At 41.8% G+C, this 26,947-nt stretch overlaps 1 protein-coding gene across 1 annotated transcript in view; it reads right to left on the bottom strand.

Annotated features, from left to right (window-relative positions):
* The window catches only part of LOC126299586 (uncharacterized), a 48,708-nt gene extending 26,694 nt beyond the window's left edge, over positions 1 to 22,014 (bottom strand). The window contains exon 1 of the mRNA XM_049991597.1: positions 21,935 to 22,014. Coding sequence (XP_049847554.1) covers positions 21,935 to 21,983 — 49 coding nt within the window. The 5' untranslated portion in view covers positions 21,984 to 22,014. The remainder of the gene's footprint in view (positions 1 to 21,934) is intronic.
* Between the last annotated feature and the right edge of the window lie 4,933 nt (positions 22,015 to 26,947).

The following is a 26,947-nucleotide window of genomic DNA, read 5'->3' as shown; positions in this document are numbered from 1 at the left end:
TGTATGTATAAGAACCTTCTTACGCAATGGGTGATTCCTGCTTTGCAAAAACACAGCTGTGTCCACACTACTGCTTTCATTCAAGATGGGGCGACACCGCATATCGCTAGGCAAGTGAAAGATTTGCTTCGAGAAACCTTCGGTAACGACCGCGTTATCTCTAAACAATTTCAATATGCTTGGCCTTCCAGATTCCCCGACCTAAATCAGTGTTACTTTTGGTTGTGGAGATATCTGAAAGATCGTATCTATCAGTGATGTATCCGGACTCGTCCTGATTTGAAGTATAGCACACGAAGACAGGTCGCTCTGATTACACTAGATACGCTACGAGCAACTGTCGACCGCGCCGTGTTACGGATGCAACATGTTGCTGAGTCGGTAGACCACAGTGGACAAAAGTTGTAACGTAAGACCATAAGCTAGTAAACGTGACAGAATCACCGTTATCATGTGGTTCATCGTTCCTCCCAGTTTCCTGCATTCACACCACAGTCTGACTGCTTACAGTGCCGCGTTATCACCTGATGGCGCAGTGATTAATGAACATACCTACGATATCTTGCGTCGTACATGGCCTGAACTGTAGCATTAGGACCACTGTTAGTTTAATATTAACCAACTGGTACCTTACCAAAGTGTTTCAACAAATTTCTCTCTCTGAAACACTATGTCCACTCGCTTTTGAATTGAGTGGAAGGTCGGAGGCAGCAATTCTGACAACACTGTATTTGGTTGAGATATTTTAGACTTGCATCACGAGTCGCAGAAACATGGTGTCCCGTTGTGACATGACAGCAGCAAATATCTGAAATGTTTATGCAATTTGGAGTCTCTTCCGCGTGCCATTCATAACCGGTAGTCCATAGCCGATAGGCTTAAGGTTTGCTCGTGATAACAGACAATTTGTACAAATATTAGGTGGCAAAGTATAGTAAGAGATGTCTTTCAAAGAGCATTCTATACAGGTTCATAATTAGTGGATCTAACCAATGAGAATGTCCATTACTGAGTCGAAAATCATTCTATAGCTACAGTGTTGATGTGTCGAAAAGCTGAACAAATTCCTGTAGGTGTTTGGAATTCATGAAACTGTGGGACCGGTTGCGAACCACCTTGGAGGAGTCACGAAGGACGGTAAATGTGATAATTCACAGGATTTTCTAATTTTCTTGTGGGAAAAAGGTTATGATCCGAAGAGGTCTGCATTGTTATAAGTTATTCTTCCCTTAGTATAGATCTCAATGCTTACGAGACGTTAAAGTAATCTTCCTCTCAATGATTTCGATGTCGAGCAGATTGTAAACTATACCTCTCTTCCCCTTCTTTTACAGAAAACAACAATCGATATATCTGCGTCATTTACAACCTATTATAATTATGCATGGTACGATTCACTTATCACAATTCTAATTTGTCTTAATGGTGGCTCTGTATGACTGAGGTGGATCTGACACTTCCCCTACTGACAAATATGTTTATCGAATTATAATCCGCACCCTCCATTTTGCACAACACTCCTTAAAACAGCACATAATTATGCAGTGGTAATACTTAAAACGGTATGTTTTCATAGAATGATTCGTAGTATAACAGTAGTACAGGGTGAGGACAAAGCTTTTCTCTGATTACAAAAATTTATTTCTAAGGAGTTATATTATTTGGTTTTGGTGGAAACGGTAGCTCAATTCAAACTTTTGATGGACACACTCCTTCCGAACTGACTATGCGAATGTAGACGAGATGTGGCTCAAATTCAAAGATATAGTAGCAACAGCAATTGAGATATTCATACCTCATAAATTGGTAAGAGATGGAACGGATCCCCCATGGTACACAAAAAAGGTCCGAACGGTGTTGCAGAGGCAACGGAAAAAGCATGCGAAGTTCAGAAGAACGCGAAATCCCGAAGATGGGCTAAAATTTACAGACGCGCGAAATTTGGCACGTACTTCGATGCGAGATGCCTTTAATAGGTTCCACAACGAAACATTGTCTCGAAATTTGGTAGAAAATCCGAAGAAATTCTGGTCGTATGTAAAGTACACAAGCGGCAAGACGCAATCAATACCTTCGCTGCGCAGTGCCGATGGTACTGTTATCGACGACTGTGCCGCTAAAGCGGAGTTATTGAACGCAGTTTTCCGAAATTCCTTCACCAGGGAAGACGAATGGAATATTCCAGAATTTGAAACACGAACATCTGCTAGCATGAGTTTCTTAGAAGTAGATACCTTTGGGGTTGCGAAGCAACTCAAATCGCTTGATACGGGCAAGTCTTCAGGTCCAGATTGTATACCGATTAGGTTCCTTTCAGATTACACTGATACTATAGCTCCCTACTTAGCACTCATATACAACCGCTCGCTCACCGATAGATCTGTACCTACAGATTGGAAAATTGCGCAGGTCGCATCAGTGTTCAAGAAGGGTAGTAGGAGTAATCCATTTAACTACAGACCTATATCATTGACGTCGGTTTGCAGTAGGGTTTTGGAGCATATACTGTATTCAAACATTATGAATCACCTCGAAGGGAACGATCTATTGACACGTAATCAGCATGGCTTCAGAAAACATCGCTCTTGTGCAACGCAGCTAGCTCTTTATTCGCACGAAGTAATGGCCGCTATCGACAGGGGATCTCAAGTTGATTCCGTATTTCTAGATTTCCGGAAAGCTTTTGACACCGTTCCTCACAAGCGACTTCTAATCAAGCTGCGGAGCTATGGGGTATCGTCTCAGTTGTGCGACTGGATTCGTGATTTCCTGTCAGGAAGGTCGCAGTTCGTAGTAATAGACGGCAAATCATCGAGTAAAACTGAAGTGATGTCAGGTGTTCCCCAGGGAAGCGTCCTGGGACCTCTACTGTTCCTGATCTATATAAATGACCTGGGTGACAATCTGAGCAGTTCTCTTAGACTGTTAGCAGATGATGCTGTAATTTACCGTCTAGTAAGGTCATCCGAAGACCAGTATCAGCTGCAAAGCGATTTAGAAAAGATTGCTGTATGGTGTGTCAGGTGGCAGTTGACGCTATATAACGAAAAGTGTGAGATGATCCACATGAGTTCAAAAAAAAAAACCGGTGGAATTCGATTACTCGATAAATAGTACAATTCTCACGGCTGTCAATTCAGCTAAGTACCTGGGTGTTAAAATTACGAACAACTTCAGTTGGAAGGACCACATAGATAATATTGTCGGGAAGGCGAGCCAAAGGTTGCGTTTCATTGGCAGGACACTTAGAAGATGCAACAAGTCCACTAAAGAGACAGCTTACACTACACTCGTTCGTCCTCTGTTAGAATATTGCTGCGCGGTGTGGGATCCTTACCAGGTGGGATTGACGGAGGTCATCGAAAGGGTGCAAAAAAGGGCAGCTCGTTTTGTATTATCACGTTATAGGGGAGAGAGTGTGGCAGATATGATACACGAGTTGGGATGGAAGTCATTACAGCATAGACGTTTTTCGTCGCGGCGAGACCTTTTTACGAAATTTCAGTCACCAACTTTCTCTTCCGAATGCGAAAATATTTTGTTGAGCCCAACCTACATAGGTAGGAATGATCATCAAAATAAAATAAGAGAAATCAGAGCTCGAACAGAAAGGTTTAGGTGTTCGTTTTTCCCGCTCGCTGTTCGGGAGTGGAATAGTAGAGAGATAGTATGATTGTGGTTCGATGAACCCTCTGCCAAGCACTTAAATGTGAATTGCAGAGTAGTCATGTAGATGTAGATGTAGATGTGCTTCGTTTGTTGTCCGTAGAACGTATCGGCGATACTCAATTTCTCTACATGTGTTTTCCTACATCTTTTCCATAACCGCCTCTGCAGCCCCCTGTATTCATTTCATTTCATGTTATGTGATTTATCTGTTCATCCGGTAATTATGTTGCAATGATATTGGATTTGTCATCATAATACATTGAAAATAAAAATGTACATAATCTAAGTATGTTTAGTGGGGATAAGACGGTTACTGGTGCCCTAAGAGTTTGCACATCAAGAACTGGTGAACTGAACTCTTTATGCTTAACACAACCGCACGAAAAAGTCAACAGGTGTTATGGCTGGTGAACATGTACCGACTGTACCGATCCATACGAATGATTTCACCGAAGAACTGGTGAACAAATAATCCACAGTGTGGCGGTGACCCATCTTGCTGAAACATTACCCATAATTGAAACTATTGTAAGTAGCCGGTCAGAGCATATATAGATGTTTATCCGAGGAAAATTGTATGAGTTAAACTACAATTTGCAAAAAACGGCATAGCTCTATCTAGCATAGTTCCTTAGAAATAAATTTTTGTAATCAGGGAAAGAGCTAACACTCACCTTGTACAACACTCTGAAGGAATCACCTGGTGACTCTGACCCAAGTCTACAAGAGACTACTACACACTTAACTAAAGTATTAATGTTTCAAACCCATGTGACCAAATGACTGACATATCTTCAATAATTTTCTGAGGCTATCATAAAAAAAAACTAGAACTTCTATGTGCCACAACATGAAATCAAGTAACTGATCCATTCGACCCTGAAGCATATTATGACAGGCTACCTGACGGGCCACTTACCAAGTTACCAAGAATCGTAAATCCTGCTGGATGATATTCCTAGGAAACGCTTTGACTAACAAAAAGTTAGTATCTCGGTGATACGAATGGGACGTGGACATTCTGAAAAGAATGAACTGAGCTTGCCTCGATGAAACATTTATCAGTGTTATGCTGATGGGATAAACTGCCCTTTACAAATTCCTTGACATTGTGGCTGCTGCTAATATGCCCAATAGCGTAACAGGACAAATGTTGATTGTCTTTGCCGACGCAGAGACCTGCATTACGTGACTGATACGTTTTTAAAAAACCCTAGAGAAGCTGCGGACGATAAATAGCTGGGTGACGTTGGGATATGCTTCGTATAGCATTTGTAGTATAGTATGATCGACGCGCGATCCTAATGTCAGTTACTAGACCTGATAATTTGTACAGTGTCAAATAGAATTATCAGTAAATAACTCTTGTATCGTAACAGCATGATATATTATTCTTATAGAACACGTTAGATAATGAACTTTTATAGTGTTCTGTCATCTGTTACAACTATTTGGTGTGCAGTCCCAAAACACTTGTTCGTTTCTCTAAAACAAGGTCGCAATCAGGTGCGGTTCCTGTGACGACACACGCGCGTGGGATCATTGTACTGCGTATATATTCATGGGGGGCGCATTGTAGAGCATATCCCATTGAAGCGGCTGGTTGAAGTACACAAAGAATGTAGTTTTCCGATTGTTATCGCATGAAGTAATGCTTCATCGATTTATGAAGCTAGATTTTTATTGTATCTCATCTTATTATATGAATTGAAAACACAGTGCACCTCAGTTGCTATAGGTTAAAAAACCTGTTTTTTTTTAAACTTTAGTGCAAGTTCATATTTGTAATGAAATATGTACCTTACACTCACCGAATATAGTAATTACGATACTTCTGTATTGATTATACTTGTACACTTGAGTCATGGGTATAATGTGGCATTATGTCAGTGCTGGTTACCATGTCTGTAATAATGATGAAATCCTTTCCTCGGCCAGCGGCAAGCGTCTTCAGTCAGAAAACATTTTTTAATTACTGCCTACGCCACGCTCGCAGCGTTTCATAACACGCTTCTGCTGTATCAAGTCGGGTGTTCCGCTTTTTACAGATGCCCATTGCGATAAAGACTGAGTCGACAGTCTATTTAATCAGTGAAGCTTTTAGTGTGCACAGTCTACATAAGGATGTTTTGCTGGACAGCACCTAGAACACTTACTATGAAATGCATTGAACTCGGTCACCAGCCGGCCGGTGTGGCAGTGTGGTTCTAGGCGCTGCAGTCCGGAACCGCGGGACTGCTACGGTCGCAGGTTCGAATCCTGTCTCGGGCATGGATGTGTGTGATGTCCTTAGGTTAGTTAGGTTTAAGTAGTTCTAAGTTCTAGGGGACTGATGACCTAAGATGTTAAGTCCCATAGTGCTCAGAGCCATTTGAACCATTTTTTTTTAACTAGGTCACCTCCATCTAAAAATTTTATTCTGCATGCGATGGGTGATATAGTTCTGGCAGTTTTGAAGATTTCTCTGTACGAGATTCTACAGTGAGTCCAAAAAGTATTCACCTAAATTTATATATTTTTTAATTGTTCAGTCTGTGGCGCGTGAAAAGAAGCAAATACAAAATTTGATGAATCAGTCCTGTGGAAAGTGCCTCCGTAAATCATTTTTACTGAAAAACATGGAACAAAATACATTCACAGAGACAGCAAAGTTAAGAAAATGGAAAATTTCATCCAAAGATATTTCATAAAGTATTCATCCTTTCATGTCTTTTGATATTTAATGGGGTCTAGTACTGTAGTTATTACTGCTTGCAGTCGCCTGGGCATAGAGCTGATCAGGTTTGCTGTCGCAGAAGACGAAATTTTGTACGTTGTTCTTGAAGAGCTTGTTTTAAGCCTTTCTTGTTAGAAATTTGTCTTTTTCTGGTGTTCTCTTTCAGTATATTCGAAAGATGTTCAATGGGGTTAATATCTATGCTCTGAGGAGCAATCTGAGTTGTTTCGGTGGAGTGCACAGGCGCCATTCCCTCATATTTCTAGCCCTGTGCTCAGGTTACTGTCCTGTTGAAAGATGTAATTTTCTTGGAGACCCAGTTTTTTGGCACTAGGAGTAAGATTTCCCTTTAAGCTGTTGATATAAATTTTTTGATCCATCGTATCCTCTATAAAATGTAGCTTTCCAACACCTGTAGCACACATACCCCGCCACAGCGTCAAGGAACCCCAAACGTGTTTCACCGTGAACACAAGTTTCTGCGGCAGCTTTTTGGTGTTTTTCACGCGCCACACCATTCATCTGCCATCTGACCCGAATATGCTATATCTACTTTCATAAGAAAATATAACTTCATTCTGATGACTGGGTGTTGTGTGATGTCCTTAGGTTAGTTATGTTTAGGTAGTTCTAAGTTCTAGGGGACTGATGACCATAGATGTTAAGTCCCATAGTGCGCAGAGCCATTTCTATAACTTCATCCAGAAGTGATCCCTCTTGACTCTATGCTCCTGGGCAGACTCAAGACTTTTTTCGGTTCTGTTCACTAACGGAAAAATTTCTTGCGAGCTATGCGCCATTATATCTGTACTTCATGCAGATATTTCTGACTGTCTTGACACATTAAGTTATTGTCCCTCGACTGTAACTCCGTAACCAACTTAAGGGCGCTGATTTTAGGATTTTTCTTGATTTCCCTCACGATAAACTTCGCGTCTCCATCGGTAAATGACCGAGGGCGCCTGGCCGAGGCTGGTTACTAACTATTTTGATTGCGCAAAAGCGATCTATTTTCGATTAAATCTTCGATCCACGTCTACTGACTACTTTTATTTCAAAAGGATTTTCACTGATTATACAAGCCTAGAGTAAGTTTTCTTTCAGTGAGGTTCATCTCACTATCCTTACGGCTAGTGTTGCAAACTGCACTGTCCAGGCGTCACTCAAAACAACAGATGCCAAACTGTGGTTGTGGAAGGTCGACGCTTGCGTGTGCCGGGAGTCACAACTAGTTTTGTATATGGACGCGAATTGCGGTTTTATTTTGATGGTGGACGAATACATTATGAAGTAACTTTTACATAAAACATTTTATTTTGGTAGCCTTGTTATCGCTATGTATCGAATATAGGAGAGGCATTCTATACGTAATGCAACACATTTTTTTCTCTGCCAATTTCGGTTCAAAAAATACGAAGTTTGTGGTGAGATATAGTGGAACATACCCGCTTCAATCTCTACAGTTTTATGACGATTCAATAGGTGGTGGTGCTACACGTAGCCTTCAAAATGTCGTCTTCAACGAATGTGCATTCAAGCAGAGAACTGTCACCAAGTTTCTTTTGGCGGGAAAGCAGAGCATCGCAAATATTCACAGGCGCTTGCTGAATGTCAGTGCATTTCCTTCGTCATCGAAACAAGGTCGGGGAATACTGTCTGATCTCCCGCTCCGTCAATGTTGGAACGTGTGAACACTCTAATTCGAGGTGATCGAGGGATCACATCAAACGCCTCGCCGCACAACTGGACGTCTCTGTTGGTAGTGCCGACACACTCGTCCACCAGTTGAGGTACTCAAAGGTGTGTGTACGCTGGGTTTCTCTCAGCCTGACTGAAGACCGGAAACAGAAACGGACAAGCACCTGTGCGGAATTTCTTATGCGTTACGAACCTGATCTTGACAATTTTTTGTCTAACATTGTCACAGGTGATGAAACATGGGCTCGTCACTTCGAACCGGAAACAGAACGGTGATCCCCAGAGTGGTACCACACCACCTCTTCTCCGAAGAAAACGTTTGGAGCGTCATCCTCACCATTAAAGTCATGATGATGGTCTTCTGGGACTCTGAAAGGGTTATTCTGTTTGATGTCCCCCCCTCGTGGTGTAACGATCAACCCTCAGAAAACTGTAGAAACAATTTCAGCGAGTGCGTCAGCACAGAAATGCAAACGAACTTCTCCTTCTCAGTGAAACTATTTTTCCAACTGCCATCTGTTTAGCCCAATGAAGGATGCGCTCCGCGGGAAGCAGTACGTGAGTGATAGGGAGGCTACTGATGCAGCAAGACGCCTCCGACTTCGACCACTTGAGCCGTACCACGCGGGCATACAGGCCCTACACTAAGACGGTATGCCGTCGCACTGAACGGAGATGATGTTGATAACTAGAGTTTTCAGCCAAAAGAGTGGGGAATATATGTTATATTGGAATCCTGAATAAAACCGACCTGCTTTCAGAAAAAAATGTGCTGCAGTACTTATTGAACGCCCCACGTATTTTGTTACTTGTTTTTCAGTGAAAATGATTTACTGAGGTACTTTCCACAGGATTAGTTCTTTTGAATTTGTATTCGTTTTTTTTTTCACGTGCCATGGACTTACTTTTTTTTAAAAAATATGCAGGTAGACCAATACTTTTTGGACTTGCTGTATGTACTATTTCAGTATCCGCTTTGAGTCATTATCCTCGTCAGTTACCAATACTAGTTACTGTAGTTATTCTTGATGTATCTGACTACACGTCGTCAATAAATCACGAAAACTATCGTTCATAGAAATCACTTTGCTTCATCTCTGGGCAGATTCAGTAGTTTACATTCACACAATATCTTTCACGTATTGGTCTTTATGGACTGAACTGGCAATATCAAAAATATTAGAAAACAACGACGCTACTTCGACCAGCTATTCGTCTTCTACAACAATAAATGACACTTTTTTAGCAAACATTTTCATTAGTCAGTATGGTAACAAGCCTATACTTCCGTCTTTCGACTGCAACGCTCTAGACCACGGGTGGCCAAACCGCGGGGCGCTAACTGTTGGCCCGCTGAGCTGTTTCATATGAAAGAAAAATTTAACTTTCATTTTACGTAAAACCTCCGAAGGAACATTCCATCAAGCGTCTTTCGTATCATATCTAAAATCGTGCGTCTGAGTTTACATTTCATTCTCTAGCCTTGGATGAATGCACAGATATGGCGTATACCACCTAAGTGGCGATTTATGTCAGAGGTGTTGGTGGCTATTTTAATAAAACAGAAGAATTAGCAGCATTGTATCCAATTAAGGATACTGCGAAGTCACGATATTTGTTGGAAGCGGTTATATCGACATTAAGTTGCTTTTCGTTGAAACTTAACAACCTATCAGGGCTAAAATCGGATGGTGCTCCAGCGATGGTTGGGAAACACGAAGGTTTAGTTCAGTTGATTGAAAACGAGGTCCGCAATACATCGATGCTAAACTTTCGTCGCATAATCCATCAAAAGAATTTATGTGTCAAGCCCTTCAAAATGGACCATGTCATGAAGGTAGTTGTCAATACAATGAACTTTATTAAGTCGAAAGGATTGGATTACCGTCAGTTCCAAGAATTTCTGAAGTCTTTGAAATCAGAGTGTGATATCATTTCATATTATGCAGAAGTAGGATGGCTAATCCGTACGAAAATGTTGAAAAGAGTGTTTGATTTGAAGCACGAAATACTATCATTCTTTGAAAGCAAGTCAGAGGGACTCCCGGAGCTCGAAGATAAAGACTCGCTTTCCGACTTTGCGTTCTACATCGATTTAACTAGCCTCCTAAATGATGTTAATATTCGACTCTAACGAAAAACTCATCTGATTAATGTCAGTCGTGATCTTATTTCCTCATTCCTAATGAAAGGTCGCCTTTGGGAAGACCAATTACGAACAAAAAATTTCACACATTTTCCTAAACTGTCAACGCAATAGGACATCACACAGCCGGCAGTGATTAAATACGCTTCTTTGATATCTGATTATCTGATTTCAAATACGAATTCAAAAAACGATTTCAAGATTCTAACAAACATTGTCTGCTTTTTTCGATATTTACTACCCTACTCTTCGTAGAAATGAGTTCACTACAGCACCATTTACAAACTGAATGCTCCGAAATGAAATGTGATGCACAGTTAAAAGAAAAATGTAATCAGGTTTTTGTTGAAGAGTTCTGTAAAACATATCTGGACAAATATCCAGCGTTTTACAAACACGCTATAAAAACATCCCACTAATACTGTATTTCGTTGAATTCTTTCCTCAGATTTGTTTTATTTTTAAAAAATAAATTAATGCTTATTGATTGTTTTGGTTCACAAAACAAAATTTGGTAATGTGGCCCGCGGGGAGATCCCCTCTCAGAAATTTTGCCCGTCTGCCCAAAAGCTTGGGCACCCCTACTGTAGACGGTCCATGTCCGAGAAGTTTGCGCTACCCATCTGTTACCACGGGCAGCTGACACGAATAAGCAAAACCTCACGGGCTCACGATATTTTCCACTTGGGCAGTACTCGACATCAGCCGCACTGCCGCAACTACCAACACCTTCATACGAGCTGCATCTCTTGTTTACTGTTTCAATTGTTTATTAGTCTGTGATTAAAATTTTGTGATTTGCTTTAGCTTATTCGTGATATTACAGTTACATAATCGATGAATGCCTAATAGTCCTCCTCACAAACTACTTGTAGGTCTACGACATGGACTTTAACCTGGTGGTTTGACTCAAGACCCGAATGGGATCGTTAGCGGACCGATCGGAAACATTAATCTTCTTGTTACGCGAATAAAATAGCCTTACACGATACAGAAAACCTCGGTACTGTGCGGGACGTATGCCGAAAATACTGAAAAATTGCTATGAAGAAAAATAAAATCATAATTTTGGAAGCTACCGAGCGAATTAATAGGCTATAAAGTTGTGTGTATTGATGATGCGACTATGTCATTGGTGTTATAGCTGGAATTGTTTGCTGATGCAACAGTGTGAGAGGTAAACTGAAATGGGCATTACTATGGATGAACTTCGTTGGACTTGCGTCCAGCCAAATTTTCCTTTCTTATGTGAGGCAGAGATTTTTTTTTTCACAATACTAGCAACCAAGGTAACTAGACACTATAAGGTAGGCCATTCCGGGCGGGTCTGCGGCCAAGTTTCCCACAGTGCCTATCGCGCTGTGACGTCATCCGGCACACAGCGCTTAGTGTGCGAATAGCACGTGTACAATTAAGACGGAAAGCGAGGCTAAATAATTATTGCAATAGCATAGCAAAAGAACGAAAGAGACGAGTAAGAACAAGAGCAATTGCGCAGTTGCAAACTGGAACAATTGTGGTCTTAAACTAGAGTAATAATATATCTTCGATTCCACAAAAATGCAGTGCGAAAGAAGTGAGTAGCTCGTTGCTAGCGAGCAGATAAAATCAGTGTTAACAAAGCAAAAATCTGATCACGTCATTTTCTTCCGGAAGATTACGAGCATGATTTAAAGCACGAGCTCCTTGATTTGACGATAAAAAAGAAGCTGAAAGCAAATGCAGTTCCATCACAGCATTTACCAAATGGAGATGTGCGTACAACTGAAAGCAACTGTGAAGCTGCCGACGAGGTAAGAAAGCTAAATATACTGTCTTTTATTGTTGATCTGATTAAACTAGATTACAGTGTTGATTTCGATAACTTAAATATTCTCAAATGTCATGTATTTTATGTATGGATACGTAGTTATTGCTTCTCACGTGTCATTAATAAAACAGACAAAATGATCAAATAATTAACTACATTTTTTGTTATTCCTGCAGGCTGTACGTGAGCGAGCTCTGTTCCATTAAAGTGGAGATGTGCGAAATAGAGCAGTTGGAGTCTTGGAATCTGTGTCCTTACAGAAGAAGGAAGTGGACCAAGTAACAAATAGAGTGCCGATCTGTGAACTCAGTGGTTTAAGACTTACGGACGAAGAAATTAAAAGACTGAATACAGAAATGGAAGTTTTTAAGAAGAAAAAATGTAGTGCTAATAATGACCCTAAAAGAACGTGATGCAGCCCTGAAACGGGTCAACGCTGTCAGGCGAGAAAATGACGTGCAACTTTGAAAGAAAGTGTGATACGGAAGAAGGTACAAAATGTGTTATCGAAATGTTTCACTCCGGGACAAATTCGCTGTTCGTTACAAGGCAACAGACGGGTTAACTGGAGTTCCCAGGATATTGCCAATGCACTAACGTATAAGGCCCTTTCTCGAAAAGCTTATACTTATTTGAGAAAGCACAATATTCCTTGTCGTGCAACGCTTTAGAACTTAACTAGAAATTTTAAGTGCAATCCTGGTGTTTCGGAGGAAATTTTGACAATTTTGAGAGCAAAGCCACATTCATTTACTGTACTACAAAAGAAAACGTGCTGTGTTTTGACGAAAAGAACATAGACGGCCGTATCTGCTATGATGCAACGTAAGACAAGATTTCAGGACCTCACGGCAATGTGCTAGTTGTGATGATTCGAGGTTTTTGTAAATCTTGGAAGCAGCCATTTTATAACGATTTTGATGTGACAATGAACGGTAACCCGCTCCAACATATAATAATGAAAGTTGAACGGTGAGGGCTTCAAGTTGTGGCCGTAACGTGTGATATTGGAGGAAAAAATTCTGGAGTGTGGAATGAGCTCTACGTCGACACATCGAAAACATTTTTCACAAATCCAGAGGACAAGGAAAGATAGATCTGGGTTTTCTACAAGGTGCCTCACTTCTTGAAGCTTCTTAGAAACCACATTTTGGATGAAGGAGTAGTTCTAGCTAATTGTACTGCAGTAATGAAGAAGTTAATTAAGAGGCTTTTAGACAGTCAGAAAGGTGAACTAAAGATAGCGCATCACTTATCAGACCCTCACATTAGTGTCACAGATAGAGCGCGATGAAATGTTTGGATCGCTGCTCGTTTATTTTCACACCGCACTATTAAAGCACTGTTGTATGTTCTAGGAAAGGCACCTGAAAGTATTTTCTTTGAATTAGTCAATGATGTGTTCGACGTCTTGAATTCTAGAGTTACTTTGAGCATGGCACGCCTCTACGTAGTGGGTTCGGTCTCAATCCTCCAAGCCAAGAGAACACACTTTATAAATATTTCTAGATGTTTGCCATGATATGCGCTTTGGAAACAGAAAGGGTTTGCCGCCGTTTCAAAAGGGGTTTATAATCTCCATCACACCTCTTCTAGGACTGTTTTAAGAAGTAAGAAAAGATAAAGGAAGGTACATCCTAACATCTCGACTAAATCAAGACTGTTTGCAAAATTATTTTTCGAGAATTCGAGGTCTTGGTGCTTTCTATAACAACTCTTCAGCAGTCGAGATCAAGCACAGAATTCGGCGCCTGTTTTGACAGGAAAGGCAGGCTAGATACCGTTATCAAGCAGTGCATCAGTTGCTGATGAGAGAATCAGTAGTACAACTGCTGCAGAACACCGAAACGCACGATGACGAATTCATGAAATTCATTACCAGTGAACCATGTATTGACGTAACATCTACTTCTACATCTACGTGATTACTCTGCTATTCACAATAAAGTGCCTGGCAGAGAGTTCACTGAACCACCTTCAAGCTGTCTCTCTACCGTTCCACTCTCAAACAACACGTGGGAAAAAAGAGCACTTAAATTTTTCTGTGCGAGCCCTGATTTTATCGTGATGATCATTTCTCCCTATGTAGGTGGGTGCCAACAGAATGTTTTCGCAATCGGAGGAGAAAAATGGTGATTGAAATTTTTCGAGAAGATCCCGTCGCAACGAAAAACGCCTTTGTTTTAATGATTGCCACTCCAATTCACGTATCATGTCTGTGACACTATCTCCCCTATTTCACGATAATACAAAAAGAGCTGCCCTTCTTTGCACTTTTTCGATGTCATCCGTCAGCCCCACCTGATGCGGATCCAACACCGCACAGCAATACTCCAGAACAGGGCGGACAAGCGTAGTGTAAGCAGTCTCTTTAGCAGACCTGTTGCACCTTCAAAGTGCTCTGCCAATGAATCGCAGTCTTTGATTTGCTGTACCCACAGTATTATCTATGTGATCGTTCCAATTTAGGTTCTTTGTAATTGTAATCCCTAAGTATTTAGCTGAATTTACAGCCTTCAGAATTGTGTGATTTACCGCGTAATCGAAATTTAGCTGATTTCTTTTATTACTCATGTGAATAACTTCACACTTTTCTTTACTCAGGGTCAATTGCCACTTTTCGCACCATACAGATATCTTACCTAAATCATTTTGCAAGTCGTTTTGATCATCTGATGACTTTACAAATCGGTAAATGACACCATCATCTCCAAACAATCAAAGATGGCTACTCAGCTTGTCTCTTATGTCGTTAAAATAGATCAGGAACAATAGAGGGCCTATTACACTTTCTTGGGGGAACGCCCGATATTACTTATGTTTTACTCGATGACTTTCCGTCTATTACTACGAATTGTGACCTTTCTGACAGTAAATCACGAATCCAGTCGCACAACTGAGGCGATACTCCGTAGGCACGCAGTTTAGTTAGAAGACGCCAGTGAGGAATGGTGTCGAAAGGCTTCTGGAAATCTAAAAATATGAAATTAATTTGACATCCCCTGTCGATAGCACTTATTACTTCATGAATATAAAGAGCTAGTTGTGTTACACCAGAACGATATTTTTTGAATCCATGCTATGTGTCAATAAATCGTTTTGGTTCAAATGGCTCTGAGCACTATGGGACTTAACTTCTAAGGTCATCAGTCCCCTAGAACTTAGAACGACTTAAACCTAACTAACCTAAGGACGTCACACACATCCATGCCAGAGGCAGGATTCGAACCTGCGATCTTACGGTCGCGCGGCTCCAGACTGTAGCACCTAGAACCGCTCGGCCACCTCGGCCGGCCAATAAATCGTTTTCTTCGAGTTACTTCATAATGTTCGAATAAAGTATATGTTCCAAAACCCTACTACAAATCGACGTTAGTGATATAGGCCTGTAATTCAGCTGATTGCTCCTACTTCCCTTTTTGGGTATTAGTGTGACTTGAGCAATTTTCCAGTCTTTAAGTACGGATCTTTTTTGTGAGCGAGTGAGGAAAACCAAGTGAATGCTCAGTGTGCAAGTAGTTTTGACATTGCACACATTACGGAAGAAGAAGAAGAAATCATGAGAACAACCCACGAAATAGAGGTAAAAAATTCTGATGCAGAAGACGTTTCGCCTGACACGGTGCACTACACGGCAGCCTATCTTGCATGTAAGTGTTGAGCCACTGTCAAATCCTTAGGATCACGATCTGAAATGTGCTCAGTTCCTGGAAAAAGCTCTGATTCCTTGGTATCTATTGTTTCTCGAGGGGGTCTTTTAAATCCCAACAGATTGGGTTAACACAGTATAATAATTTGAAATTATATTTTCTGGTTTTCATGCACATACCATTTCCAAGTGTGACAAAGTAGTTAAAACTTTGACATCAATCATGAAAGCAAGTTTTCGTCCGGTGCACGAAGATGCAATCAGTTTGTATGCAAGAACGAGAAAATTTGTCCGCATTAGGCATTTGCAAGCAAGGAAGAAGAACGCAGCAAAGACGAATTTGATCTGGTCAGCATCTCGAGCATGAAAAAATTGAAAATTCGGTTTCCTTCACTCGCAATAGGCTATTAGTGCACTTAACAGTTACAGGTATGTTCGTTTACCGAACTGAATTATTACATCTAGTGTGGAATTACTTTAGTTATGTATTTGTTAGGACCAGTTTATTTATCTTTGTTTTTATTATACTTTAAAAGCGTTTAAATCACTAGTGGAAGACACATGCTACATAAACCTTCCCGCAACCTTGCTTTCATCCAGCGAGCTGTCAGGCGCCACCGACTGTTGTCTGCCTGCTGACGTCATGTCCGAGCGATTACTCACACTTTCTTTGTCGGACTGCACCCCCCCCCCCCCCTCGCCCCCCGCCCCCCCTCCCCCCCGCCTGTCTAGCAACGGCCGAGATCTTATCATACGAATTTCAAGAATTAAATGAACGCTTTGACGTTTCTTTGCGAAGTTTTCTAAAGGTAATCTTGTGAACTGTGGAGAAATTATTTTGTGACATCAGATACCCGTCGCTCCATGTTGGGCGCCAAAACTGTAGTGAATTCGAGAAATTAAATGAAATCAAACACAAAGGGTACAAAATTAAGTGGTTCCTGTATGAATATAAAAGATTGCTTTATATGTTCAAAACATGAAAAAATGTATTTATTTTCGTTCTGTTTACACAAAGCAAGACCAAATTATAAGTCTCAGGGCCGATTTGACTGGGCGTGGACACGATTCAGTTATTAAGGGGAAAGAGAAGGGAACGCATCGTCCCACCATTCTTGTTATTGTTCGTCGTATACTGCTGTCGGTGGCAGGCGATGCGTCAGTACGACGCGTCGCGTCGCGTCGGAGCTATGCTGCAAGGGGTTGGCTGCCCTCATTAGCAATCGCGGCTTTGCGGCGAGTCCCAGGTACGATCTCCGCGTTCTCTGCCAATCGTCGGTTGCGTGGCCGAACCTGTGCTATCACAGCATCGGAAGGCGGATGTTGGCGATGGGTGGAAGAGCGCCCATGTCCTCTCGCTTCCGCGGTGTCTCCACGAATCCCTTTTTTCGCTTCTCATCCATCTCTCAACTCAACTTCTCTTCGAAACATTATTCCTTTCGGCATTGTCATTGGCGGAAGAAATTTTCAATGTAGCCCAAGGCCAGATCGCCGTTTCATTGCCGCGCCTCTCCGTGCAGGATGGAAATTTTCTATCTGGCGTGGGCTGGCGTGTGGCTCGTGAATCGTCATCTTTCTCACGATTTCACATTATTAAGATGTTTTCCTGCATTACGAGGCTGTTGGAAGGGCAGCTACACAACCCTTCTTTATAACCGCATTCTCTGCGTGAGTCCTTGACACTCACGTTTGGGCTCCGTCTTAAAATCTGCCGCCGTCCGTCATTTACAAGGAATGTCCTCACTGTCGAGGAAAACATCTACTTAAGAATACTGGTTTCTTTCACACGCCTCCCTGCGCCGATTCCGCGCGCTTGCACGCACCTCCCTGTGCCCGTGGGGTGCTGGAATCGTCGGCACATCCCTGTTTCCTAAGGCAGGTAAAATGACTGCCGAAAGTCCGGAGGAACTCAGATGCTTTCGCGCGTGCATTCTTGGAGTTCTGTACTAATGGCTGCAGATGTCCATCGGTTCTTGTTGTCAGGCGGTCGCTGTGGCGCGCGGTTCTAGGCGCTTCAGTCCGGAACCGCGTTGCTGCCACGGTCGCAGGTTCGAATCCTGCCTCGGGCATGGATGTGTGTGATATCCTGAGGTTAGTTAAGTTTAAGTAGTTCTAAGTCTAGGGGACTGATGACATCAGATGTTAAGTCACATAGTGCTTAGAGCCATTTGAACAATTTGAATTTGAGCTTCTCGTTGTCAGACAGGCCCTTCGCACCGTGTCTCTCTTTGAGCGAGGCGAGGACGTCGTCCCGGCTTCCCGCTGTGTGCTTACAGAATGACGGCAGTGCCCTCCTCTTGGGGGCTTGGCCCAGGGAGTCTGGCCCCTTCCTCCTCCACGGCCGCTCGCGGCGACTTGGCGAAAGTGGCTGCGTTATTACAGCAATGATGGTAAAGTAAAACGCAGACACTATTTCCGTGGAATAGAATGCAATTTTATTTTTATTTAGCGATTCACAAAAGTTGAGAGCCGTAAGATAAAGGAAGCTACGACTTTCGTTTGTGCAACAGAAGAAGCAATGTGTTAGATATGTCTATTAAGATAATGAGAGGCACCAATTTCGTGAGATATAGCATTTTCGTGAGGTGGTAACACATTGGGATGCTGCAGTTATAGTTGGTTAAAACTACGAATGACGTCTGCAATAAAAGAAGTGTTGCCACCAATCGGTTTATTGTATTGAGAGCAGGCGTGTCTATGAGAAAGACGTCATATGGTAAAAACTTTTACCACGGTATCATAAACTGAATGATCTACAGGTTACAACAAATATTAAAGATTATTTTCGCATAGAACCGTGGAGTTATTGCAACAAACGTGTGAAAGTGATATCACAGCTGAATCAGTGTCGTGAATAGCCTATTTATGCTCTCACGAGTCAGACATGATTGACTTGAAACCGACAGTCGTGCTAGTATAATGGTTCGAAACATCTGATAACATCCAAAAATACTTCGGCGCTACCTAAATGGGGCAAAGACTATTACACAACGTGCAGAACCGTACTGAGGTGATGCTGCGCTCCAGTAAGAACTGCCAAAGCTATTGCCTGCGCTCCCTGCAGTAAAAGTACTTCTCTGTAACTTTTTCCGTGCATATTTAGCGAACTTTACACTTCGATAAGCTGGTTTAAAAGTGAAGCATTATTGAAAATATTACTTAAATGAACTATACAGATGATAAATATTGCAGACAACAAATATATCATTCTACTAAACAAATTACAAATTGCGTAAACTTCCTAAAAACTTGAAAGTGAAACAATATTTATATCTTATTCTTTATGGCAGCTAGTGTACATCGATTTTAGTACGACGTAAATCACAAAAAGTTATATTTTCAATTATGAACAGCCCTCAGTCATGGAAATCGGAAGCATGTGCTCAAAATGCGTAGCGAGGTAGCAAGAGCTTCGTTGTTGAAATTGAGCGAACTGCGTATCTTACTTCCAGTAACAGGTAGAGTCTGTTAATGAAGCACACTGTTTCGGTAAAGGAAGTAATATTAGAGTTTAACCTCCTATCGACAGCGCGGTCGTTCGAGACGGCACTGTTCCCGCGTAAACCCTGTTAGTGATAGAAGTCTGTTCGGTAGCAGTCGTATCTTTATGGTACTGCTTGGACTTCTTCTCTTCGGCAGAAGATAGGAACACACTAAATCTCCCGGTTAATTTTATCTGTTGATTTTTTTTCATACAGTTTTTGCGCCAGTCTCTCTGCCTGTACCCTTGGCGGGAGCCGGGCTCGCCAACGTCAATTCCCCGGTACGGCCTTCGCGTGCGTCAACGGTAACTGAATGAGAGTAATCCGGCCCGGCGAGTTATTCTTACCTTTCTTTCAGTAGCAGATCTGGTTCGTGGGTGGCAGACGCCTAATAAGCAACTGTGTATTGACAATACAGTCCAGTTGTCAGTGTCAGCCGCTGGCATTGTTACGGTACCGTGCGAGTTATCTTGTCCGTAATTACTACAAACCCCTTCGCAAAACGTATATGGGGTAACTGTGGTTACTGCCATGATATACAAATCAAACAGTACGAGTGACTTTTGCTGAAAATGGTAGTGCGGTTTTGGAGAATAATCATCTTGTTGAACTCAGAAAATCAGTCCTAGGTATCACCCTCACTGAAGCAGTCTGTCACTACACATACGAGACTGTTAGACCGATTTCCGCTGATATTTCTTCCTACTGTAAGAAATAGCCTACGGAAATAAGATGAGCAACACACACAACATAATACACGAAATCGCTTGCAGTAGCTTATAGTTCATCATCGTGTATATTAGTTTACATTTAGACTAAATAACAAATTAGTAAAGAAAAATTTTCAAAATATTTGTATTCTGAAGTGGTGCCAAAAATGTACCACCCATACGCACCTCAACGACAGAGGTCTATCGACGACAACAAAATCATTCCATTTTCTTTTAATACCTATCCAGTTTCAATGACAACGATCTGGTGCAATGGCTTTTTTTTTTTCTAAAGACCAGTCGTGACTAGAAAATTACTCTTCCTATTCGCTGATTTACAATGAAATCCAACGAGCTAAAGTTCTATGTTTAACCGTTTGTTAAAGTTTATTCATTTACTGGTCGTTAAGCATTTCGTTACTCCCGGATCAGTTACTATAAAGATGACGATTACTGTAACAGCGTATGATATTCTTACGCCTTCAAATAATTTCCAGCTTCTTTGGCATGAATCAACAATTTAAATAAAACAATTCAGTCGAAACGTTTCTGCTCTCACACACTTTTTAAAACAACGAAGAAAGGAGTTGCCCGTATCCAGCAGGTAATATTCACCAAAATTCAGTTCTGTTCCGGTACGATGGCCTTAACTATATGTAAATGAACGCATAATAAGCTCTACAAAACGTGTTACACTGGTTGTTGAAGCATGACTTCCATTAACACTAGGGTGTCAATTCGTCCAGTTTTTCTCGCAACAGTCCCGGTTTTTTTTCTTTCAAAATAAACGCTTTATTGAGATTTCCACTGGCAACAATATTTTTTGCGATCAGTTTACTGTGCAATTATACAGGCTAGGAAGCACCACTTGTACAACTTGCTCTACAGTCTTTGTTTATTACCTATTAATGTTTTGCACTATCGGTAGTACCGATTCATGTTATGTTGTATTTTAGATTGCTTTATGTAGTACGAATTTCCGTTTCCGTTGCGGGAAGCAGTCTGAAGAAATTATAGAGGATACATGACAATTTTAAATCTATTCTGTAGCTGTTTCATCATGCTAAAATGAAAGTGTAATTTTTAACTCAAATATAAGAAGTGAGTTTCCTTTTAGCACCGGTGGTGTAACTACTGCTGAATGCACGTTTCTTTTCGTCAGTGAACTCTTAATGGTCAGATGAGAAAAAAGGATAAACAGAATGAAAGTTGAGAAAGTGAATGAAGGCCTTGCTCATTGCCAAAACACACTTTATAACATACTTCACAAATACCAATTTCTAGTTTCTTTTTCTTTCTATAATGTCATTTTTTCGTTAAGGCGAATAAAAAACATAGAAGGTATCGTATATTACCTTTAGAACTACAGCCGTTTATCATAATATGTATTTGCAAACATGAAAAGCGTCACTTGCTACCACCCTAAAACTGCCTAAATAAAAAGAATGGATACTTTACAAATAATAGCTTGTTTAAGACGTCTACTTTTATATCGGATGAATCGAACGAGATGAGGCACTAGTTAAAGACAGCCCAGTCGACTCGTATTTGACAGGTGCTGGGTTCAATACTCTATGCATCTTCTCTGAAGTTTTCCACGATTTCCTTCAATCATTTAAGATGAATACCACAGCCTACCACCCACACCATCCTCGTCCAATCTGGGTTCATGCTCGGTCTTTAACGACTACTTAATCAACGGCTCGTTAAACCCAATCTTCCACCTTCTGTTTAATGATAGTGTTATTACTGTTAAGCTGCCATCGTCATGGTCCCAAAATGTTATCTACTTGTTATGTTCTGTTGTACCTTCGTAACTGAGGAAATAAAAAAGTAGAGAAACGATACAAAGTTATCCATCGCGTTAACGTGCGCGAGAGCCTCATTACAAATATTACTGGCATTATGGGACGTATCAGCAAGCAAAAACCACACTGCAGTAGAACAACATTCGTGGTACTGCCGTGATATCCCCAATACCATACATTTTTTGACATTTAATTTACCGATAACCACAGCAAGAAAATAAAAAAGAACTGCGAAATTTTTAATACCTGCCAGCGACAAGAAGAGGAAAAGCTGCCTGGGACACATAATGCGCATGAATCGTTGTGCGCGGATCACAATTGTCAGCGGCGAACTCACGACACAGGATAGCTACTGCCGCTGCTACTGCTCGAGTGCTGTACGGGCCGACACTGTGCTGGCCTCTGCCGGCGGTTAGGGAATTAAAACGCATCAGAAGCCGAACAGCTTGTCGAACCGAGTGCAGGGACACCAATCGCAGACTGTCTTTTGAAGATATTCGTCCTGGGAATCCGATACAGTAGCGCAACCGTAAAGAGGTGTAATTGTAACCACACAGATTACATTCCAATTGTTAGGAAGATCACTTTTCTTCTTTCCAGATCCTTGTGAAACCGGAACAAATATTAATCCTAGTAACGTCATTCCAAACACCTCTGACCACAATGCATAATCTGACAATACCTGATTACAACGGAACGAACACATGTAATCAGAAGTGAAGACAAATAGAAATCTTTAAGTCATTAGGATCAAAATTTTATCCACCTATTAACGAAACCAGTTGTTAGAATCTAATGCGACTTAAGAGAATAATTTGGGAACCTCATCATGAAAGCCAGATAACTAACGTCGAGGATATTAAATGACGCACTCCTAGTATCGTAACAAATTCATATACATAATATGAAAACGCAGCATAAATACTCAGGGAGTCGTTAGTAATAATGCAACGTAGTACTAGCAGAACTACGAGGGCGTGCTGAAAAGTCCTCGAAGCTGTTTTTTAAGTTCTGGAAACAAATGAAAATTCGGTAGGGTCTTGTAGGAACTGCATTAGGATGATCGATGACATCTGAGTGTTGCAGATGTCGCAGCGCTCGCGTATGGTCTAGCATTGCCATGCTGAAGGAGAGTGTTCTCCATGTATGGGCGAAGTCTTCGAACTCATGCTTTCAGTTTTCTGAGGGATTATAGCACGAAGTTTCTCACGCACCGACGTAGTTACGTTACAAACCGCCATCTTACACGCTACAGTTCGGAGCCCTGTAGCGGCAGGGGGTTGCAAATTGCGACTCGGAAGCGGAAAAGCGGACCGAGTAGTATGCATGACATGTAATATCTCAACCGATATTGAGAAGAGAATAAAAAATTCGAAGGAATTACTTTTCAGGCCGCCTTCGTATGTACGTTGGGTATATTTGGTGATTCTGTATTCGATTTAGGACTTGTAACAATTATGGTATGACTATAGCATATCTATACAACTTCTTCTACTACTATACTCTGGGAATCAGAGTGATCTGCATGATTTCTTGCCGTTCGTGTCAAGGATGGAGCGTGGCCTCTGCACTAGGTGATAATTGTCAAATTTTGCCTGTGCGATATCTGCGGGACAGATACGTAGGGAGCAGAAGAATGATCATAGTTTTTTCCCCCACAAGATGGTCCTCGAAGTTTTCCATCCAGATGCCTCAGAGACTTACGGCGTCATTCTTCAGGTATATGTCAGTCAAGAATTTTCAGCATTTCTGTCGCACTTTATGGCCAGCTAGACATGCCTGGGACCATTTGCACCACCTTTCTCTGTATAAAAATGGTTCAAATGGCTCTGAGCACTATGGGACTTAACTGCTGTGGTCATCAGTCCCCTAGAACTTAGAACGACTTAAACCTAACTAACCTAAGGACATCACACACAGCCGGCCGCGGTGGTCTCGCGGTTCTAGGCGCGCAGTCCGGAACCGTGCGACTGCTACGGTCGCAGGTTCGAATCCTGCCTCGGGCATGGATGTGTGTGATGTCCTTAGGTTAGTTAGGTTTAAGTAGTTCTAAGTTCTAGGGGACTAATGACCACAGCAGTTAAGTCCCATAGTGCTCAGAGCCATTTGAACCATTTGACATCACACACATCCATGCCCGAGGCAGGATTCGAACCTGCGACTGTAGCGGTCACGCGGTTCCAGACTGGCGCCTAGAACCGCTCGGCCACTCTGGCCGGCCTCTCTGTATACCCCAGTAAGTCCGACTTGATGGGCGTCCCACACAGGCTAACATTATTCGAGTGCAAGTGTTTTATATGCAGTTCTTCCAATGAATAGTAGTTTGCCATTTGATTTACCGCCAACTGAGCGTAGATAGTACTTCACATCAGATATCTACACAGTGTTTATCGTACATATTTGTATGATTTGATTAGTTGTGACTCAATCTGCAACTTCTAAAGAACGTATATTCGCAGCTTTGTAATCACTTTCTCCAAACCCTTAGAGGACATGGGACCAATGTCATTTTTCACATCCTCGACTGCCTGGAATTTCTGTAGAGCTACTATCACCGTTGTTGTGCTCGCGATCCTTTGTCGAGACAGTCATTTTGGGCGTTACGGACGTCAACTGTGTAACGGCTGTGTGCGGCACGTCTATTGGTGTGCATATTCTGACGCCTACAGCGCCATCTATTGGTCATTTTTTCCGTGGTATTCAATTTTAAGTCATTCTGAGCAGTGGTTCTTTTCCTACAGCGGATTGATACTGAAACTACAATTATGGACACAATGTCCGCTGAACAGCTGTAGCACACTTATTTTTGTCGAACTCCAACACACAGGAAGCTCGCTTCGCACCTGAACTCGCCATGTTTGCGAATAGCGCTATCGGCAAATTATCAAACTACGATGTGGTGGTACGCAAGAAAAAAAACTTTCAGGATTTCTCTTCAAATTGACATATGTATGATATCTGTACAATGTTTGGTTCTTGGCAATAAATAATTGAAAGTGTTCCGGGACTTTATACAGGGTGTTACAAAAAGGTACGGCTAAATTTTCAGGAAACATTCCTCACACACAAAGAAAGAAAATATGTTATGTGTACATGTGTACGGACACGTTCCACATCATTACGAAGTGTCGTATTCATGATCTATGGAACAAGTATTAATCTAATCTAATCTAATCTAATCTTACTTTCCATGTTAGAGCTCATTTTATTACTTCTCTTCAAATCACATTAATCATGGAATGAAACACACAGCAACGGAACGTACCAGCGTGACTTCAAACACTTTGTTACAAGAAATGTTGAAAATGTCCTCCGTTAGCCATGATACATACATCCACCCTCCGTCGCATGGAATCCCTGATGCGCTGATGCAGCCCTGGAGAATGGCGTATTAATCACAGCCGTCCACAATACAAGCACGAAGAATCTCTACATTTGGTACCGGGGTTGCGTAGACAAGAGCTTTAAAATGCCCCCATAAATGAAAGTCAAGAGGGTTGAGGTCAGGAGAGTGTGGAGGCCATTGAATTGGTCCACCTCTACCAATCCATCGGTCACCGAATCTGTTGTTGAGAAGCGTACGAACACTTCGACTGAAATGTGCAAGAGCTCCATCGCGCATGAACCACATGTTGTGTCGTTTTTAAGGCACTTGTTCTAGCAGCACAGGTAGAGTATCCCGTATAAAATCATGATAACGTGCTCCATTGAGCGTAGGTTGACGAAACTAAAATGAGCTCTAACATGGAAATTAAGCGTTTCCGGACACATGTCCACATAACATCTTTTCTTTATTTGTGTGTGAGGTATGTTTCCTGAAAGTTTGGCCGTACCTTGTTATAACACCCTGTAATATATATCAGTGTGTGTGTGTGGGGGGGGGGGGGGGGGGGGAGAGGGAGTGTGTGTGTGTGTGTGTGTGTGTGAGAGAGAGAGAGAGAGAGAGAGAGAGAGAGAGAGAGAGACAGAGACAGAGACAGAGACAGAGACAGAGAGAGAGAGAGAGAGAGAGAGAGAGAGATCAAAAAGTAACTCGATTTTTTGTTTTTCTTAAAATATCTTTAATTATTCATCAACACTCTCCCCTTCAAAGTAATTCCGCCCCCCCCCCCCCCCAGATGTAATACTCTTTTATCAGCCCTTTTTCCAAACTTGAAAGCACTTTTGGAACTAGCTTTTGTTTATGGTGTTCAGGTCCTTCGGCGTTTCTGTTTTTATCTCATCAATGGTGGCAAAACGACACCCTTTCATGGTTCTCTTCCGCACTGGGAATAGAAAGAACTCGCAGGGGGCCACGTCCGACGAATACGGAGGCCGAGGTTGCATTACGGTTTTTTTTTTTTTGAAAAATCACGAACAAGCATTGAAGTGTATTGAGGTGTGAGCGGGAGCGTTATCGTGATGCAGTTTCCACGAGTGGTTTTGCACATTTCTGATCGTTTACTTCGGATCGCTTCACGCAAACAGTTTATAACTTCCAGTAGCATTATTTATTGGTCGTACGACCATAACGGAAGAACTCACAATGCACTATCCCTTGCAATAGAAGAAAATAATGAGAAGAGCCTTAACATGGGATCGAGCTTGCTGAATTGTTTTCGGTCTTGGCTCTTCAGGCAGTTTCCATTGTTGTGAGTGGGCCTTGGTTCCGAATTCATACCCGTATAACTATGTGTCACCCCCTGTTGTAATCGTCTTTAGAAGTACTGAATTTATGTCTCGACTTCATTCAGGAATTCCTGAGCGATGTCTGTGCAACGTCGTTTTTGATTGAAATGTAACAATTTCGAAACAAACTTCGTTGCTACACGTTTCATGCCCAAAACATACGAAAAAGTTGTTTGTCATGAGCCAAATAACACGTCACATCTTCCACAGCATCAGAAACATGTTCTTTACTTCTTCAAGATTGACGTCACTAATTGATAGTAGTAGGGCAATTCGGTTTCTACCCCAAAGTACAATTATCGAAGATAGCGGAAGGGCGGCATCACCCCAGGGAAGGCATCGCCCCAGGGAACGACATCACGTCAGAAAGGGCGTCACCACAGGGGCGGCGTCAGTCCAAAGTACCGTTATGCAAGACGGAGGAAGTGACGCAAATACCTGACGTCACATGACGTCAGCTGATGAGACAAGTACCGTTATCCAAAAATGCTGCTTTAGGCGGGCAGATCAGTCAAATGCGCTACCTCTACTAACCTAAGAAAATGGCGGGATACGAAGGGTACTTCAGCTACCTCCAGAAACCTAAGTGAC

The sequence above is a fragment of the Schistocerca gregaria genome, chromosome X (assembly GCF_023897955.1).
Source record: "Schistocerca gregaria isolate iqSchGreg1 chromosome X, iqSchGreg1.2, whole genome shotgun sequence".
In the NCBI taxonomy this organism is placed as follows: domain Eukaryota; kingdom Metazoa; phylum Arthropoda; class Insecta; order Orthoptera; family Acrididae; genus Schistocerca; species Schistocerca gregaria.
The sequence above is the reverse complement of the archived record's forward strand: the minus strand, read 5'-3'. Positions and strand labels throughout refer to the sequence as shown.